The sequence below is a fragment of the Rousettus aegyptiacus genome, unplaced genomic scaffold (assembly GCF_014176215.1).
Source record: "Rousettus aegyptiacus isolate mRouAeg1 unplaced genomic scaffold, mRouAeg1.p scaffold_m13_p_1, whole genome shotgun sequence".
Taxonomy (NCBI): domain Eukaryota; kingdom Metazoa; phylum Chordata; class Mammalia; order Chiroptera; family Pteropodidae; genus Rousettus; species Rousettus aegyptiacus.
The window spans coordinates 139,051,958-139,069,874 of record NW_023416284.1 but is presented as its reverse complement, the minus strand read 5'-3'; the positions used below and the strand labels follow the sequence as shown (position 1 = coordinate 139,069,874).

The window sequence follows — 17,917 nt, the reverse complement described above, 5'->3', positions numbered from 1 at the left end:
GTATTTTCTTATTCTAAATGATATAGCAAACATCTTTGGGCTTATTTACTTATCTCACACTCTTATTCAGTTAGCTTAATTTTGATAATTTTTTTGAAGTTGAAGTTTTAGTTTAATTGTTAATCATTTATAAGTGATGTATATGATATATATGAAGATATAAACATTACTGATATAATCAATTTTTTAAAAATTTTAAACACTCATTCTACTTATTCTATTTTGCATTTTTTTAATTATTAGTATAGTCAGTATTTTTCACTGATTTTATATTTTTATATTTGTTTATAGAAAATTAAGTTTTAGAAAAAATATATATTTTATAAAATTGAGTTTTATAGAAATAAATATTTTTACATTTACTTTTATAAAATTGTTAAAAAATCAGCATAAGGAATAAAGTTTAAAGTAATGAGATCAGTAAGCTTTACAAGTTTTAAACTTGGACTTTTAGTGTGGACTGCGTTTTATTGGGTACCTGAGTTCCAGTCCTTGCCTTGCTACTCTCTGGCCATTTATCCCTAACTGAGTTTTTTACTCTGTCTGTGCCTCAGTTTTCCCATCTTTAAAATAAGGATGGTAAAAAGACTTACCCTCGTAGGTTTTCTTTAAATGTTAAATGAAATAATACCTGAAGCATTTAAAACAAAGCCCTAATATGTAGTAAGTGCTCAATAGAAATGCTCGATTACTGTTACTATTATCATTACATGGATTAATGAACAATCTACTTGTCAACTAAAATAATAAGGAATATATTTTCTTAAAATTTATCTGTAATTCAAGAACATTTAAGTTAACATTTTATTTTTTGCATTATATCATTAGTCCACTGATCTTGTCACAGACTATCTGGTTTGGGATTCGCATTTTCTGTGAAGTAACATGTTAGGTCTTTCCTGGTTCCTTTAAAGGTTGGGGTAAAGGAGAGGTGTAGCACAGAGGTATAGTTGGGGGCCAGGTAACAGTCTCCTGGTAGTCCAGAGTCACCGGCTGCACTGTGAATTCTTGAGGACAGAGAACAAGTCCTGACAGATCAGGATTTGGTAGGCAGTGTTCAGTATATGTTGAAGTGTGTGTGGGGGGGGGGGGGAGGGATACATTTTAGATAACAAGTCATAGTTTAGGCTTCTTTTTAATAACAGATTTGGTCCTCTGATAAAGCCGTAGAGGCCTCGGTGAGGCAAAAGTTCTAATGCCACAGGTATTGGAGATAGGAGAACCTGCTGTTTCTTCTGTTTCTAACTTTTAATTGACAGAAGCCATTGAAGAGTGAGGCATATTGTGACCAAAATAGACAATGTTGAGAAAGACAGTGAGTGGAGGGACTTATATAATAATTTGAAGGACTGCTAAAAGGGTAATTCAGTTTATCTTTTTCCTCTGAAGGGTAAAACTCTAGGAATAATGAGAATTTTTTAATATGAAATACTTTTGTAATTTCTACTTGGACATGTAATAGGCCTTTCATATAGTGGTTTCTCATTCTATCTTCTTCTTCCTTATATCATCAATAGACCTGCCATCCATCTACTGAAGAAGAAAAAAGTCACCTTTGATATATCTCTATTCTCCTCGCTCTCTCACCTTTAGGTCATCATCAGATCATTGGCTCTACCTCAAAAACAGTCTGTATCCTCCTACGGTTTCCACTGCTCTAATGTAAACCAGCATCATCCCTCACCTGTTCTACTAGTATAGCTGTCTACCATTCCTTAACCTATTTTTCACATGGTAGCCAGATAAAGCTTTAAAAAACATATTTGTCATTCTTCTATAAAATCATGTAGAGACTTTTCGTTGTATTGTGAATAAAAATCCAAGCTCTTTAACATGACCTACAATTCCCCTCATAATATGACTCCTGTCTTCCTTTCCTTGCTTGAGTCTGACCACTTATTCCCTCAGCCATATCAGTATTGCTCCATACAGCTCCTTTGCATGTATCAGCTAAGTTTAGTGGTCTAGCTCTAGGTCTTTGTTCTGCCTAAAATACGCTGTGCTTCCATTTTCTTATGACCTGCTTCTTGTTATTTTGTTCTTAACTCAGGTCCCTTTCTTGAGACACCTTCTGTGAGCCTTAAAATAACTGTTACATCTCACTCTTCTGTATTACACCATCTATTAAAAATTTATTCATATCAGTATTTGAAATAATCTGTTCAGTAGTGTATGTTGATTTTCTCTCTTCTCCCTTTATGATAATGTTAATCTGTATAACTTTACCATTCAGACCATTTCAGCTATTAATGGCACATAGAGGTTCAATAAATATTTGCCATTTTAATGGATGGTGATCCCAGCCATGAATGAAAGATCAAATTTTCTTTAATGTTCTGTTAAGGAGGCCCAAAGTAATCTATTTTAGAATCTATTTTAGAATGATCACACACACACACACACACACACACACACACACACACACACAGTGAATACTTAGACATTTAAATGAAAAAAATATCTAATTATCTAAAAGAAAATTCTACAATTTTTCTAATGAATACTCAAGGATGTTAAGTAAGGTATTTAATCCCATAGCTGTTAAGTAGTTTATGATGTGGATCTTGATTTGTGAAGGATATTAAAAGGGTGAGATTCCAGCATATAGAGTTTGGACTGAGTGTGCTGAGTTGAGATTATCTCTAATTCTCAGTTTTTGAACCTAAGTCACATGCTATTTAGAGCCAGAAGAAACTTAAACTGTAAAATGCAGTGTATGTCTTTGGTATCTATGTGATTTTTTTCTAAACATATAATGAAATTATAATGTTTAGTCTTAATTTTTTTTTTACTTTGTTTAATATACAGAATTTTAATTTTTGGTTAAAATGAGAGCAGTGTCTATTTTTTTTTTATTATTCAGTTTTATTGAGGTGACTTTGATCAACAAAATCCAATAAGTTTCACGCGTACATTTCAACAGTATGTCATATATATATATATATATAGCATCGTGCGTTCAGCGCCCAAAGTTAGATTTCTTTCCATCAACACATTTCTTTCCTATCTACCTACCCTGTGCCCCCTCCTCTCATACCTCTGGTAACCACTAGTCTGCTGTCCATGCCCATGAGTTTCTGTTTGTTTGTCATGTTTGTTTGTTTGTTTGTTTAGATTTATATTCCACATAGAATGATATTATGTGGTTTTCAACTTTTTCTGTCTGACTTATTTAGCTTAGCATGATTATCTCTAGATCTGTCCATGTTGTTGCAAATGGAAGTATTTGATCTCTGCTTATAGCTGAGTAATATTCCATTGTATAAATGTACCACATTTTCTTTATCCAATCATCTATTGTAGGACACTTCAGTTGCTTCCATATCCTGGTCACTGTGAATAGTGCTACGATGAATATCGGGATGCATATATCTTTTCAAATAAATGTTTTCAAGTGTTTTGGGGTAAATAACCAGTAGAAGGATTTCTGGATCATATGGTTGTCCAATTTTTAGGTTTTCGAGGAGACTCTATACTGTTTTCCATAGTGATTGTACCAATTCGCAGTCCCACCAGCAGTGTATGAGGGTTCTTTTTTCCTCACCTCCTCTCCAACATTTATCATTACTTGTCATATTGATGATACCCATTCTAACAGGTGTGAGATGGCTCTCATTGTGATTTTGTTTTGCATTTTCCTAATAGCTAGTGAAGCTGAGCATGTTTTCATGTTTGTTGGCCATTTGTATGTCTTGGGAGAAGTATCTGTTCAAGTCCTCTGCTTCTTTTCAAATTGGATTGTTTGGTTTTTTGTTGTTGAATTGTATGCATTCTTTGTATATTTTGGATATTAGACCCTTTTCAGAGTCGTTCTTTGCAAATACATTCTCCCATTCAGATGGTTGCCTCTTTGCCTTGTTGACAGTTTCATAAGCATTTTAGTTTGATATAGTCCCATTCATTTATTTTTTCTTTTACTTCCCTTGCTTTTGAGGTCAAATTTATAAAATCCTCTTTAAGTCCAAGGTTCATGATTAAGTACTGTTAGAATGTTTTAAACTTAAGCTTCTGATACATACTCTAGTTTGGAAGGGACAGCATGGTTACTTTTAAGTTACTAGCAGTATAAGTACCTAAATTTGACTATTATAAACAGTAAATACAGTATGATTAGTGTACATTTTTGTTCTTCCAAATAAATAACATCAGATTATTTTTCAAAATATAGTGTGCACTTGAGGGGAGCCTATGTAGCCAGTGTTTGATAAGGCATATTTGAAACATATATAATTCCTATGGAATTGCCTTGTCATTTCTGTAAGATTAATAGTCTGACAAGTCCAAAATATATATAGACAAGTGGATTTAAGATGAAGCTTTAACATTTAAAATATTTTGATCTGCAGATTATTATATGTTTTTAAAATGCTTAGTGAAAACCAATTAAAAAGAAAAATAGTACATATTTAGAATGTTTATCTGAGCTAAACATAAAGCCTTTATGATTAATGATCCATGAGACACTCAATTTTCTGTTTGGAAGCAAATGCTAAAATGCTAAGAAAAACAATTACAATTTAACATTACACATTAACTAACATATTAAATCAATACATATTTTTTTAAGGTAGAATACCAAATATTTGGAAGCAGTGATTGTTAGCATCATTTAATTAGAAATTAGTTTATGTGTGAAATATAAATATAACAATGAATATTATTACATAGTTCTAAATTTGATTAGTTTTGATATAACCACATCTTTTTTTCGTTATTCTTTTGTTTTCTTAAGGTACTTGGGAATATAATTTGAATATCACTCAAATATAAGAAATTCCTTATGCATAATGAATTTTAACTTAATTATTTCATGTTCCAGTAGCTCAAAGACACAATTTGAAATACTAGTCCTCTAGTGATATTTTTTAGTAGTGTTAATATACTCTCTGTGTACATTCCTTTTATTTTTGACCAACAAGTTTATTGAATAAAACGAATTATTTATTCATTTTCATAAATTCAAAACGTAAAACAACAAGAAACTTTTGCGGAGAGGGTAGAATATAGGCTTTTGAGATAGGCTTCAGTTTTCTCTGCTACTTTCTTTACATAGTCTTTCAGGAAAAATTTCAGGTGTTTCTAGAAGCATCTCAACAGTAGTCTGGTCTTCTTAGTCCAGTCATGTCCTACTTTTGCATCTTCATCATTTCTGCCACACCTTCCATATCTATGACACAATTACTAATTTATAACTAGTTCTAGGTGTCTTTCTAATATTTCGTTCCTTCTACCTGAAATGGCATTCTTAATGTCTCTCCCCTCATACCTCAGCACATAGTTATAGAAATCTAAAAATGATGTATTCATGCCTTTAAATCACAAGCTAATACATAGTAAGGATTATTTTAAACATTCTCTAACTTCTAAGAAAATGAATATTTATACTGATAGATCTTTAATATAATAATATTTATACAAGTGATAGGTAAATAATTATTGAATACAATGTTATAAACTTCCATATGTATTGAGTTTCTCAGTATATTCTTCTAATGTCTTAGTTTACTTGTTTGAACTATAACCTTTAAGAATATAAAAATGTTTCTTTTTCAGTGTTGAATATAGATTTTTTTTTCCCTCTGAACTGCTATGTATTTGGGTTAGTTTCAGTCTACTTTTTCTTTAGAGGATATTAAGTAGGCAGTGTGCATATCTTTTTAAGATTTTTCTCTTTGTTTATTCAATTGATTTATCAGTCAATAAAAATTTATTTAGAGGCTTATTATGTTCTTTGCAATTGATTAGGTAGTAGGGTAATATAAAGGGTGATAAAACTGAATCCTTAGTTTCAGTTGACTAGGCCATATATACATACAAACAAATAATTTCAATATTTGTGGTTAAGGGTTGTAATGACAATATAAAAAGAAGATTGTATGCATGTCTAGCTGCTGAGAGAAATAGGAGTTCCTTAAATCTTTTTAGATATGGCAAAGTCTAAATAAGTAAATATAATTGGTTACAGATTTGGAGAGGACCAGAGATTACATTTGAATTTGAACTTGAATGAGAATGAAGAGTTTTTCAGGTTTGGGAAAGGTATTTTATAGGTAGTATAAAGGCACAAAGAATGTTCAGAGACTAGTACGTGTAGGTAGCAGTCATAGAAGATAATTACTTAGGTTCACATTTTGAAAGGTCCTATTTGCTGCACACTCTTTGCCTTCAAGGATCTTGTGTGCTGCATATCCTGTACAGTTAAAATTGACAGTGAGAAGTCTTTGAAAGTGTTGAGCTGGAATGTGACATAATCAGATTTGTAATTTAGTAATAGCAGACTCTATTTCTTGTCATGAGTCTATAAAGACTGTTTGGAAATTACAGTGTTCATTCACAGCACTATTTTAGTAAGCCTCATAAAAACAAAGATGACCTAGGAGAGTGATGATAATAAGTGCTATTAATTAATTTCAATACATTTAACAAGTTCTTACTCTGTGTATGGTTTTTATGATGTGGTTTGTAAACATTCTAAATTAAAGACTGTGATCCTCAAGTTATACTCTATGAGTCAAATCCTAGCTCTACCATTTACAGCTGTGTGAACTTAAAACAAGTTTTTTGAAGTCTCAGTTTCTTAATCTATAAATTACTCTGATATGGTTATTATAAATAATTAGGATAATACATATGAAGGATTTACCTTGTTCCATAGTATGTACTCTTCAATTATTGGCAATTTTTATTAATCTTTATAATTTCCTTGCATGATAATATTACTAAACTTACTTTACAAATGAGGAAATAGAATTCAGAAATATTATCTTCAACATTAAGTTGTAAATAGTAGGAAAGCCAATATTTTAACCTGGGCTTCTGACCTCAAAGCATATGTTGTGAAGAATGTGTTGTATTACCTATGTAAGACTGAGTAATCAGAAGAAATTGATGAAGAATGTATCACTGATTATCTCAGGTGTTTAATTGGTCTGCCTAAGAGTATCTAGGCCTGAGAAAAATTAATCTTATCTTTTCGAAGTGTGTTTTGTCCAAACAAAAGCATTGTTATTCTTGTTAAAAACAGTTTTATTAAGATATTATTGGCATACAATAAACTTTATATATTTAAAGTGAAAATTTGATAAGTTTAGTATATGTAAATACATGTGAAACCATCACCACAATCAAGTCAGTGAACATAACTGTCAATTCTAAAAAAATGCATTATGTCCTCTCTGCAATCCTTTCTGGCTCTTTCTTAACAACATCTCTCTCCCCAAACATCAACTTATCTGCTTTCTGTTGCTACAGATTACTTTATATTTTTTACTGTTTTATATAAATTTAACCATGTGTATGTATTCTTTTTTTGGTTTGGCTTTTTCATTCAATATAATCATTTTGAAATTCATTTTATTACATGTCTAAATAATTTATTTGTTTTTATTGTTGAGTAGTAGCCCATTGTATGTAAGTAAATGCCACAATTTGATTATTTATTTCTTGATGGACATTTGAGTTGTTTCTAGTTTTATGCCATTACAAATAAAGCTGCTATGAACATTCATGTACAAGTATTTGTACGTATACATACTTTTTCTTGGCTGAAATCTAGAAGTAGTATGGCTGGTATATGCTGAACTTTTTAAAAAGTGTCAAATTATTTTCCAAAGGGATTGTACTGTTTTACATACTTACCAGAAGTATATGTGAGTTTACAGTTCCTCTACATCCTCACTAACACTTTCAATGGTCACCTGTAAAAATTTTAGTAATTTTAGTAAGTATGTAGTGTTGTCTCTTCATTTTAACTTAAATTTTCCTAATGATTAATGATGTTAAACATCTTTTAGTGCACTTTTTGCCTTCCAGGTATTTTCTTTGGTAAAGTGACTATTCAAATCTTCTGCCCTTTTTAAAACCTAAATTTTTTGTTTTCTTAGTGCTGTGTTTGGAGAATCTTGTATATATTCTAGATTTGTTTGAGCATTATTTATAATGCAGTTGTTTTACATTTTCATTGCTTTTGAGCCTTTGTCAAAATCAGTTGTCTGTATATGTGAAGGTTTATTTCTTGATCTATTTGTTTGTTTATATTTATGCCAGTATCATACTGTTTTCTTTCTAGTTTTTTAAATAATCCTTGAAAATAAGTGGTTTTAGCTTTTTTCCATTCTTTCTTTTTTTTAGATACGTTTATCAGGGTATAGAATTCCTTTTTATTTCTAGTTTGCTGAAAGTTGTTTTTGTTGTTGTTGTCGTCATTGTTTTTAAATCAGGAATAGATGTGAAATTTTGTCAAATTATTCTCTTGCATCTTTTGAGATGATCATATGTTTTTTCTATTGTAGTATATTATTATGGTGAATTACACTGATTTTTGAATGTTAAACCAACCCCACATTTCTTTGGTGGTCCCCACTTGGTAATGATATATTATTATTTTGTAGAATTTGCATTTATAATTGTATTTATAATTGTTGTCTATGTTCATGAAGGATATTGGACTATAATTATTTTTTGTCTGATTTTGCTATCAGGGAAATGCTCACCTCATAGAATAAGTTGAGGAGTATTCTCTCTTCTCCAATGTTTCTGTATAGTCTGAAACTTCTCATAGAATGGTATTTTGTCCTCCTTAAATGTTAGGTAGAGTTTGCCAATGATGCTATCTAGGCCTGAAATTTTCTTTGTGGAAAAAATTTTAGCCTCAGTGTTAATTTTTTAAATAGATAATAAGTTTATTTCAGTTGCATATTTCTTGAGTGAGCTTTGTGTCTTTTAACAAAGTTATCCATTTTATCTAAATGGTCAAATTTATTGGCATAAAGTTATTTATAATATTGCCTTGTTATTCTTTGAATAGCTGTAGCATCTGTAGTGATATGACCTTTCTCATTCTTGACATTAATATTTGTATCTTCTCTCTTTTCTCTGCTTAATCCTGCTAGAGATTAATCAATTTTATTGATCATTTTGAAGAAAAAGCCTTTCTGTTTTCCATGTCATTGATATCCACTTTGATCTTTATTAGTTCCTTTATTCTGCTTACTTTGGTTTTAATTCTCTTTCTAATATTTTATTTTAGAGGATGAAGTCATTCATTTGAAAACTTTTTCACATAGGTGATTAGTGCGATATATATTTTCTCTAGGTATTGCTTTAGCAGCATCCACAAATTCTAATATGTTTAGTTTCCATTTCTCTTCAGTTAAGAATGCTTATTAATTTCCCTCTTGATTTTTTTTTTTTTTATCCATGCGCTATTTAGGAAGTGTGTTATTTAATTACAAATATCTGGATATTTTCTAAGCATCTTTTAGGAGTTCTAATTTAATTCCATTGTGCTCAAAGAACATACTTTGTATGAATTGCTTCATTTTCAATTTATTGATACTTGTTTTATGGCTCAGAATATGGCATATCTTGGTAAATGTTCCATAAGCAATTGAAGATAATTTGTATTCTGTTGTTAGATGTATAAATAACAGTTAGTTCAAATTGATCGATAGTGCCGTTCAAGTCTATAGCTTTGCTGATTTTCATGCCTACTTGTTCTATCAACAGAGGGATAATGAAATTTTTGATTATAATTGTGGATTTGTCTATTTCCCTTTGCATGCCTATCACTTTTTGCTTCATGTATACTGAAGGTCTGTTATTAGGTATATGAGCATTTAGGACTGTGATGTCATGTTGATTAATTGACCTTTGTGTCATTATGCTTGTCTTTATCCCTGGTAATATTTTTGGCTTTAAAATCTATTTTTTTTCTGACATCAATATAACCATTGCAATTTCCTGTCATTCATTATTCCCATACAGTGTTTTTATTCTCGGACATTGTAGTTTTTATCTCTATAAAGATTTTTTATAGAGGAAGACTCTAAAAATATTATTTACCCATTCTATGTCTTAATTTTTTTCCTTACTAAAAAAGACATACTAGTACCTATACCATAGAATTGTTCTTATGATGAAATAAGAGCATATATCAAAGTGTTTACAATTGCATATGTTAGAGTGTAAACTCTGAATAAATGTAATCTGCAGCTTATACTATTATAACTGACTTTTCAAAAAGTTTTTTTTTAATCCTTAAAATATTGAAACAGAAATTTTTATTGGTTTATATCACCAGGAAATTCCTTGTTTGTACATTCATTAGTCAGTTTTGATCTAAATAAACTATAATATCATATGAACTCAAGAGATACCTATGTTTAATTTTGTTTACCTAAGTTATTAATTTATAATTGTTTTATATTTAGGATTGTAGACAAAGATACAGGTATAGTCCTATTATCATATTTTTCAAGTTTCGTGAGTTGGCAATTTCCAGATACATTAGAATCATACAATAGTCGTGAATTGTTCTTAACCGTATACACTATGTTTAAATATAGGACATGTTGAGAGACTGAACAAATTTGTTTTTAAGTCAAAGTAAATAAATGGTTGCATTTATTATTATCATTATTATCATTTACAATGGGTTGCGTCATTTTTCTTTTTTTAGATTGGGCAGCTGGCTTTTAAAGGAATGAGAAGACTCAATAGAATCCAGTCAATTGTGTTTGAGACTGCCTACAACACAAACGAGAACATGCTGATTTGCGCCCCCACTGGAGCTGGAAAGACGAACATTGCAATGCTTACAGTTTTGCATGAAATTCGCCAACATTTTCAACAAGGTGTTATCAAAAAGAATGAATTTAAGGTAGGAAATTAGTAAACCAGACAACAGCTTTTTAAGTTATAAAATTAAAATCATTTGGCGGTTGTACATGTTATATACAATCTGGAAGATTTTTTAGGATATTCATGAAGTCACATAAAGAATCCTGCTTGATTTACTTCATTAGTATTAAGGCAATCTTTGTTGTATTATGAAAATTCCATTACCCCTGCGAAAAGCTATGAAAATACATTTAGCCTTGAAGCAGAACCAATTTTCTAAGTGATAAGGCTGTATAAACAAATCTCATTGTCCTTTAAACAGCTGCACACTTACCCAACAAAGATAAGTAGTTTTCATATATCACTATTAAGATTTTTCACTCAAAGTGGCTAGAATCATATTTCACAATAAATTGTGACTTCTACTGACTACTGTGAAACAAATGACGTTATAGTTTTTGCTCATTCATCAAGCTAGTGTTTGTTTGGTACAGATTGTGTATGTTGCTCCAATGAAAGCCTTGGCAGCTGAAATGACAAATTACTTCAGCAAACGTCTGGAGCCACTGGGCATCGTTGTGAAAGAATTGACTGGTGATATGCAGTTGTCAAAAAATGAAATTTTACGAACTCAGGTATGTATAATACCATTTTTTCCCCAGGTAATTGTGAAATTATTAAACAACTATACCATCAGTGGCTATAAAATATAATACAGATGCAATGTAATGAACTTTGTTTATTTGTAACCACATCTTATACAAAAGAGGCTTTTTTGTGGGGCTTTATTTTATGGTATCCCTTCTAACTTCTGTGATTCTTGCTATTTCTTAATATTATTAGACTCCTGGTATAGATTTTAAGTCATTGACAGTATATGTTATTCTTTTAAAACAAAAGGGAATAAGGATATGATTAAGACCACACTTCAGTTTTAAGAGCAGAAGATAGGTAGACCTTTAAATAATTCCACTAGTATCCTAAACACTCCATAAGAACAATTGAACTTGTAACAAAAGTTTTCAGTCATTATTTCATAAAAAAGAAAGTTATTTAATCATGCACTGAATTTAACACTATGGTAGGTGAAATGCATGATAACAAAGGCTTTTAAGATATACAGTTCCTGCTGCCAAGCACCTTATAACTAACTGAGTGGGCAAAACCTGTGTTAGAGCTGCACCTAGGTTATCATTAATGTATGTCACATATAAATAAGGTGATTTTAAAAGTACTTTTAAAAAATTAAATAACAAATAACCAAATATTAATGAGACAACTCAGGGGAGTTTGACAGAAAATAGATGTTATAGCTTAGATAGCTTTTGGAACAATGAATGGACATTAATTTAAAGTGTGGTTGGAGTGTGTATTAGATTCCTTTGTCTGCCATAACAAATTACTACAAGCTTAGTGGCTTAAAGTAACTTAACTCTCTCACAGTTCTAGAGATCAGAAGTCTGAAATCAAGGTGTCAGCAGGGTTAGTTTCTTCTGGAGGATCTGATAGAGCATTCTTTCCATGTCTCATAGTTTCTGGTGGCTACCAGCAGTTCTTAATATTCCTTGGCCTGTGGATATATCACTCCAATCTCTGCCTCTATCTTCACATGGCCTTTTTCCCTGTGGGTCCTTTCCCCAAGTCTATACTTCTAAGAACACTATTCAATGGATTTAGAACCTTCCTTAATCTGGCATGATCTCAAGATCTTTACCTTAATTACATCTACAAAGATCTTTTTCCAAATAAGTTTACATTCATAGTTTCTGGGTGGATATATCTTTTTGAGTGTCACCATTCAACCCACTACAACAGGTATGTCAGGTACACTGAACCACATGGCAAAGATAGAAAATCAGGTTCCAGTTAAATATATTTTGGGGTTGATAAGGATAGAGTGCTTTATAATTCACATTTATGTCAATTTCACCAGTTATCATTGTTTGCTGTTCACAGACATTCTTTTAAAAGTTGATCCAAAATCCACATATTTTTCTCTTATAACACTTTTGTAGTATCTTATTCCAAATTAATTTTTCTTGAAAATCAGTAATTATATTTGATATGTTAAATGAAAAATGCCTTTTATCATCAATATTTTAATATCTGCCTAGAAGCATTTTAATAATTTTTTAAAGTACCTTTTAATTAAAAAGACATTCTCTGGTCTTTGATATATAATCAAATTTCTGATATTCTCTATGAAATTTGAGTGATTAGATATCATCCAGCCTTTTCCTTGAAACATTCTGAATTTGGATTTGTTAACGTATATTCATGTATATCATCACTTTGTTTAAGAAATTTTGGTTCTTTTCATATAATTTGTACACTTAACGTAATTAACTGAATTACATTTTAAAATTTTAAGTTTTTCAATAAAGGGAAGGGAGTTTTACAGATTTGTAAACACAGTACAATATTATGTACTGTATCCAAATTTATGGACACATTAGATTCTGAAAGTTTGTTCATTTTTTTCATAAAGTTGTCTTATATATTATAGTTTCGAAGGGCTAGTCAAATATATAATTACAGAGATTATGTCTCCAAACTGTGCATCAGGACACATAGACTGATATATAATTTTTTTTAGTATGTGATTTTGCTTTTATAATGCCTTGTAAAGGCATATACATTAAATCAAAATTTGACATTTAACAAATTCTCATTATTAAATATTAATCTCCTGAAATTGGAACTATTCTAGAGCATCTGAGATCAACCATATGCCTATAATGTATCTTACTTAAAAAGAAATGAGTTTTGTATCTTGGTGAGTACAAGGAAATTTAGGGAAGAAATTAAATCAATTTATTCCTCTTTTGTTGCTTACAAATCTAGCCTTAAGAACTCTTCTGTAAATGGTAAGCTTGGCTTTGGCAGTCTTATCTCACCACTGTGCCAGATCCAGGGCTCTTCCTCTGCGTCTTTCTGCTTTAGTCTTTCTGCACACCATTAACAGACTCATTAAAAAATAAATAAATAAATAAATAAAAATTTCTCGGTTTCAGTTTCTAATGTAAGAAATGTTGATAGACGCATGTGGGGCCTCAATATTTTTTAAGAGTGCAAAGGAATCCTAAAGCCAAAAATGTTTTGAGAACCAGTGCTGTACAAGAAAGCTCCTCATGAAAAATACTGGATTCTCTTCACAATCTATATCCAGCCAATTATTCAATCTTATGTCCCTACTGTTTCCAGTATAAATTATGGCCAGACCATTTCTGCTTTTTCTAAAATAATGTTACTCAAATAACATTTTCTCTCAAGAACTATGATATTAAGTTTCCTCAGGCATTTTCTTTTTTTCATAATGCTTTCCTTTATCCAATGACATTTATTCAAATTTTACCCATTCTTCAAAACTCAGTTTAAACCCCGTGAATACTTTATTTACTCTTTCCCAAGTCTTATAGCAACATTCATTTATATTTATAAAACAATACCTAGTCCACAAAATCTGTGCTTTGTGATCTTAGAAATCTGTAACATTTTTAAATAAAATTCTGATTGCTTTTGTATAGTGTCAAATAGTTATTAATGCTAATGAAAGAATATTTGTGGAAAGACAAGACAGGTAACATTTGAATTCAAATTATGCATCCTCACTCAGTCATTTCAAGAACCTTATTAAGCCATGTGTCCGTTTTACAGAAAGTAACACTCATTAAAATCTACCTTGATTTATATGTTTTCAAAAGGTTTATGAGCATCTTTTTTTTCCCATTTGCTCATCCCTGTACTTCCCTAGACCTAATCTGTATCCTTTGTTAATATTTGTTAACTCTGCAAGGACAGGGACCATGTGCTTGGCCTCAATAACAGTTTATAAATTGAACCTCCTGCCTTGTGCTTGCTCTTTATTCTCTTCTGAGTAGTCCTACTGTCAATGATGCTGATTTTCGTAGAGCTGAAACTACATGAATTGCTAACCTCTTCACCTTATCTGTCTTCCTATTTTCATAGATTAATAAACTGCTGCATCACTGCCTTTGAGAACAAAGCAGGGATATTGCCAACCAAGCATTTGGGAGTACAGACATACTTAACTTTTTTTTTGAAGTTTTAATTCCTTGTTTTCCCTACATTTTCCAGCTTTCAATAATTCCTATTATATATTTTTGATAAATAAGTATCTCAGTAATTAACACAATTAAATAGCATCTTAACTTTTCTGTCATCTTTAAAAAATATTTTCAGTGATGTTAGTTTATCTTTTTAAAAAATATATGGGAAGGCAAATTAATCTCATTAGAAATTTCCTGTCTATGCTGTTCTGATCATATTATTCCCTTGCTCATATACATCCATTGGTTCTTACTGCTTATTGAATTAAGTTCAGCTACCTAGAATTTTGTATAAATTAAGTATAATGAGATGTGATCTGTTTTGTGGCTCACTAGGGACTATCAGGTCTAGCACAAGCTATGATTTTGTTGATGTTTGAATGTAAAATTTTATTTTACATAATGCTGTCTTGTTGAGATTTTAAATTGGTATATTCACTATGGAATATAGTATGGAAGAACCTCAAAAATTTAATAATAAGAGTTTTCTTATAATATAATGTAATACCAAAAGATCCAGGATGCAACTGAAAATAACATGCAGAACCAATAACCAAGAAAATCTCAACTCAAATGAGAAAAGACATGCAACAGAGGCCAACAATGAGATAATAAAGATGCTGAAATTATCTGATAACACTTTTAAAGCAACTATCATAAAAATCTATCAAAAAGCAATTTCAAGCACACCTGAAACAAATGAAAAAAAAAAAAATAGCTTCAGCAAAGAAACAGAAGATATAAAGAAAAACCAAACAGGAAGTTTAGAACTGAAAAACACAACTTAAATTAAAAAAATCACTGGTAGGGCTCACTAGCAATAATGTAGACAACAAATGGAACAGTCAGTGGACTCAAAAATAGATCAATAGAAATGATCCAATCTAGACAACAGAGAAAACATATTGAAAAAGAAAAACAAATAGGCCTCAGCATTCTGTGGCACAATAACAAAAGATCTAACATTCCTGTCAGTGTTGTCCAAAGAGAGGAGAAAGAGTGAGGGGCTGAAGAAATAAAGGATGAAAATTACCCAACTTTAACAAAAGAAAGAAACTGACAGATTCTAGAAGCTGAACAGACACCAAACAGGCTTAATCCAAAGAAATCTATAATTAAACACATCACAGTCAAACTTCTGGAAATTAACACAAAGAATGAATCTTGAAAGGAGATTGAGAGAAACAAATAACATATTACCTATGAACAATAATTTGAATGACAGTGGGCATTTCTTTAGAAATCTTGGAGGCTAGAAGAAAAGTGGCACATTTTTTAAGTGTTGAAAGCAAAGAACTGACAACCTATAAGTCTATAACAAATAAAAATGTCTTTCAGGAATGGAGATGAAATAAAAGCATCCCAGATTTTATAGAGAAAGGTAGCAACAGTAACTTAAACACATGTATAGATATCCAGATAAAACTGCAACTTGAGCACTACCCCTTTTGCTTACCCTCCTCTCCACTCCTAAGCGTATTCTCAGTGAAATAATCAATAAAATATATATCATAGAAAAATCCAGCTGAGAGAAGAGTCAGTCAGGGTAGTATAACATTAACACTGAGTGTGACATAAGTATTTGCAATATGCATACCACACACACCCTCCCAACTAAAAATGCTGGAGCTCTGGTCTAGCAGAATACAACAGAAATTCAGGGTGCCCTTCGCTGTTGCCAGGACCTGAGTGAAAGGAACAGAATTTCTCTCCATCATCAGCCAAAATAGAACCAAAACAAAATCTGAAATAACCTATCTGTCAACGTCTAAAACTGCACAGATAAACTTAACCCAAGATAAGAATGAGCAAACAAATATAAAAGAAGGAAAACTATGTCAGAACTCAAAGGAAGCGTTATGGCAATATAGAGAGCAGAAGCTGAGGTGCTGTACATGCATGCTTTCGCCTTTTCTTTGTTATGGGACATATACTTCCAGCATACAAAGAGTCCTGCCACAGTTGAGAAAGAAGACAATCATTGCTAAGCCACTCTCCTTGTATAAGATTTAGGCTTACAATCTCTGGTCTTCAGTTTAATGATATATTTGCCAACATTAGGCTTTCCTGGCTCTGAACCTATTTTGATACACCTGAGAATCTCTGTTCCTAGCTTCCCAGAATACTGCAGAGCCCCTCTCCTCATAGTAGTGCACAACATTGTATGGATGTTTTTTGTTGTATTTAAATCTTGGTTGGATGTTTGTTTACCATGTTTTCAATTTTCTGTTAGAAAACTCAAAGCGTACTCATGATTGGCTAGAAATATATACTAAAAACAAAGCATATATATAGGAAATAAAAGCCCAGTAAATTTTGAAAAAATGGCATAAATGCTTAATAAAACATTGAAGCTTGCAGAACAATCCTGTTGAGCACCAACATTTTAACACAAATTAGTAACTCGGAATAGCATATCCATCAATTTGTTATTACATATTTATCATTACAAACTTAATTTTGATGTTATCTTTTTTAATCAAATTATCTATAGTCATATTAGAAACCAGTTTAACTTTAGTCAATATATCTTTATATCACATTTCTAGGCACGGAATTACCATATTGTTATGTTTTTAATAGTCACTGCCCCATCCCCCACCTCCCTTTCTCACTCAGTGTTCTATTTGACATTAAGAGCTAAAAAGAAAAGAATATAAATTTAAACTGCCTGACCAAACATGGAATAAAAACTAAGAGGAAGTGAAAATGATATACAATATAGATTTTATCAACACAAAAGGATTTGATTCAACTTACAGATTTTGTAAAGAACTGAACTTTTGCCATGTGTAAGGACATTCAAGACATTCAGAATAAAAGCATTTATTCTCCTTAAAATACTATGTACCTGTTTCATGAATAAGTGATGAATTCTAATCATTTGAAGTTACTATTCACTAAGCTACATAAGTACAAATACAATTTTAAGCCAGTTGAAAAAATCCAGATTTTTAATGATGAAATATCAATATTCTGATCTATTGATTTAGTTTAGAAATTAGTGTAGTATTCTGTTTGTTATAATGCTGTTTCTTATTTCCCTAGTTGTCTTCTTTGTTTAGTTTTGAGATTCGTTTTTTAATAGAACTTATTCCAGAAGCAGAGTAAAAGACAAAAACAATATTCTTTTATATTTTGAAGGTGATTCTTGACTGTTTAAGCTTAATTTTCCAAGTGACTGCACAAACATAATTAGTATGTTTTTGGTGGCAGTAATGATTTTT

The 17,917-nt window shown here is 31.0% G+C and overlaps 1 protein-coding gene across 2 annotated transcripts in view; it reads left to right on the top strand.

Annotated features, from left to right (window-relative positions):
* Positions 1-17,917, top strand: part of ASCC3 (activating signal cointegrator 1 complex subunit 3) — a 265,634-nt gene that overhangs the window by 69,572 nt on the left and 178,145 nt on the right. For both annotated transcript variants that reach the window (XM_036220315.1, XM_036220319.1), the window contains exons 9-10: positions 10,460-10,660; positions 11,115-11,255. In XM_036220315.1, the coding sequence (XP_036076208.1) occupies positions 10,460-10,660; positions 11,115-11,255 (342 nt within the window). The remainder of the gene's footprint in view (positions 1-10,459; positions 10,661-11,114; positions 11,256-17,917) is intronic.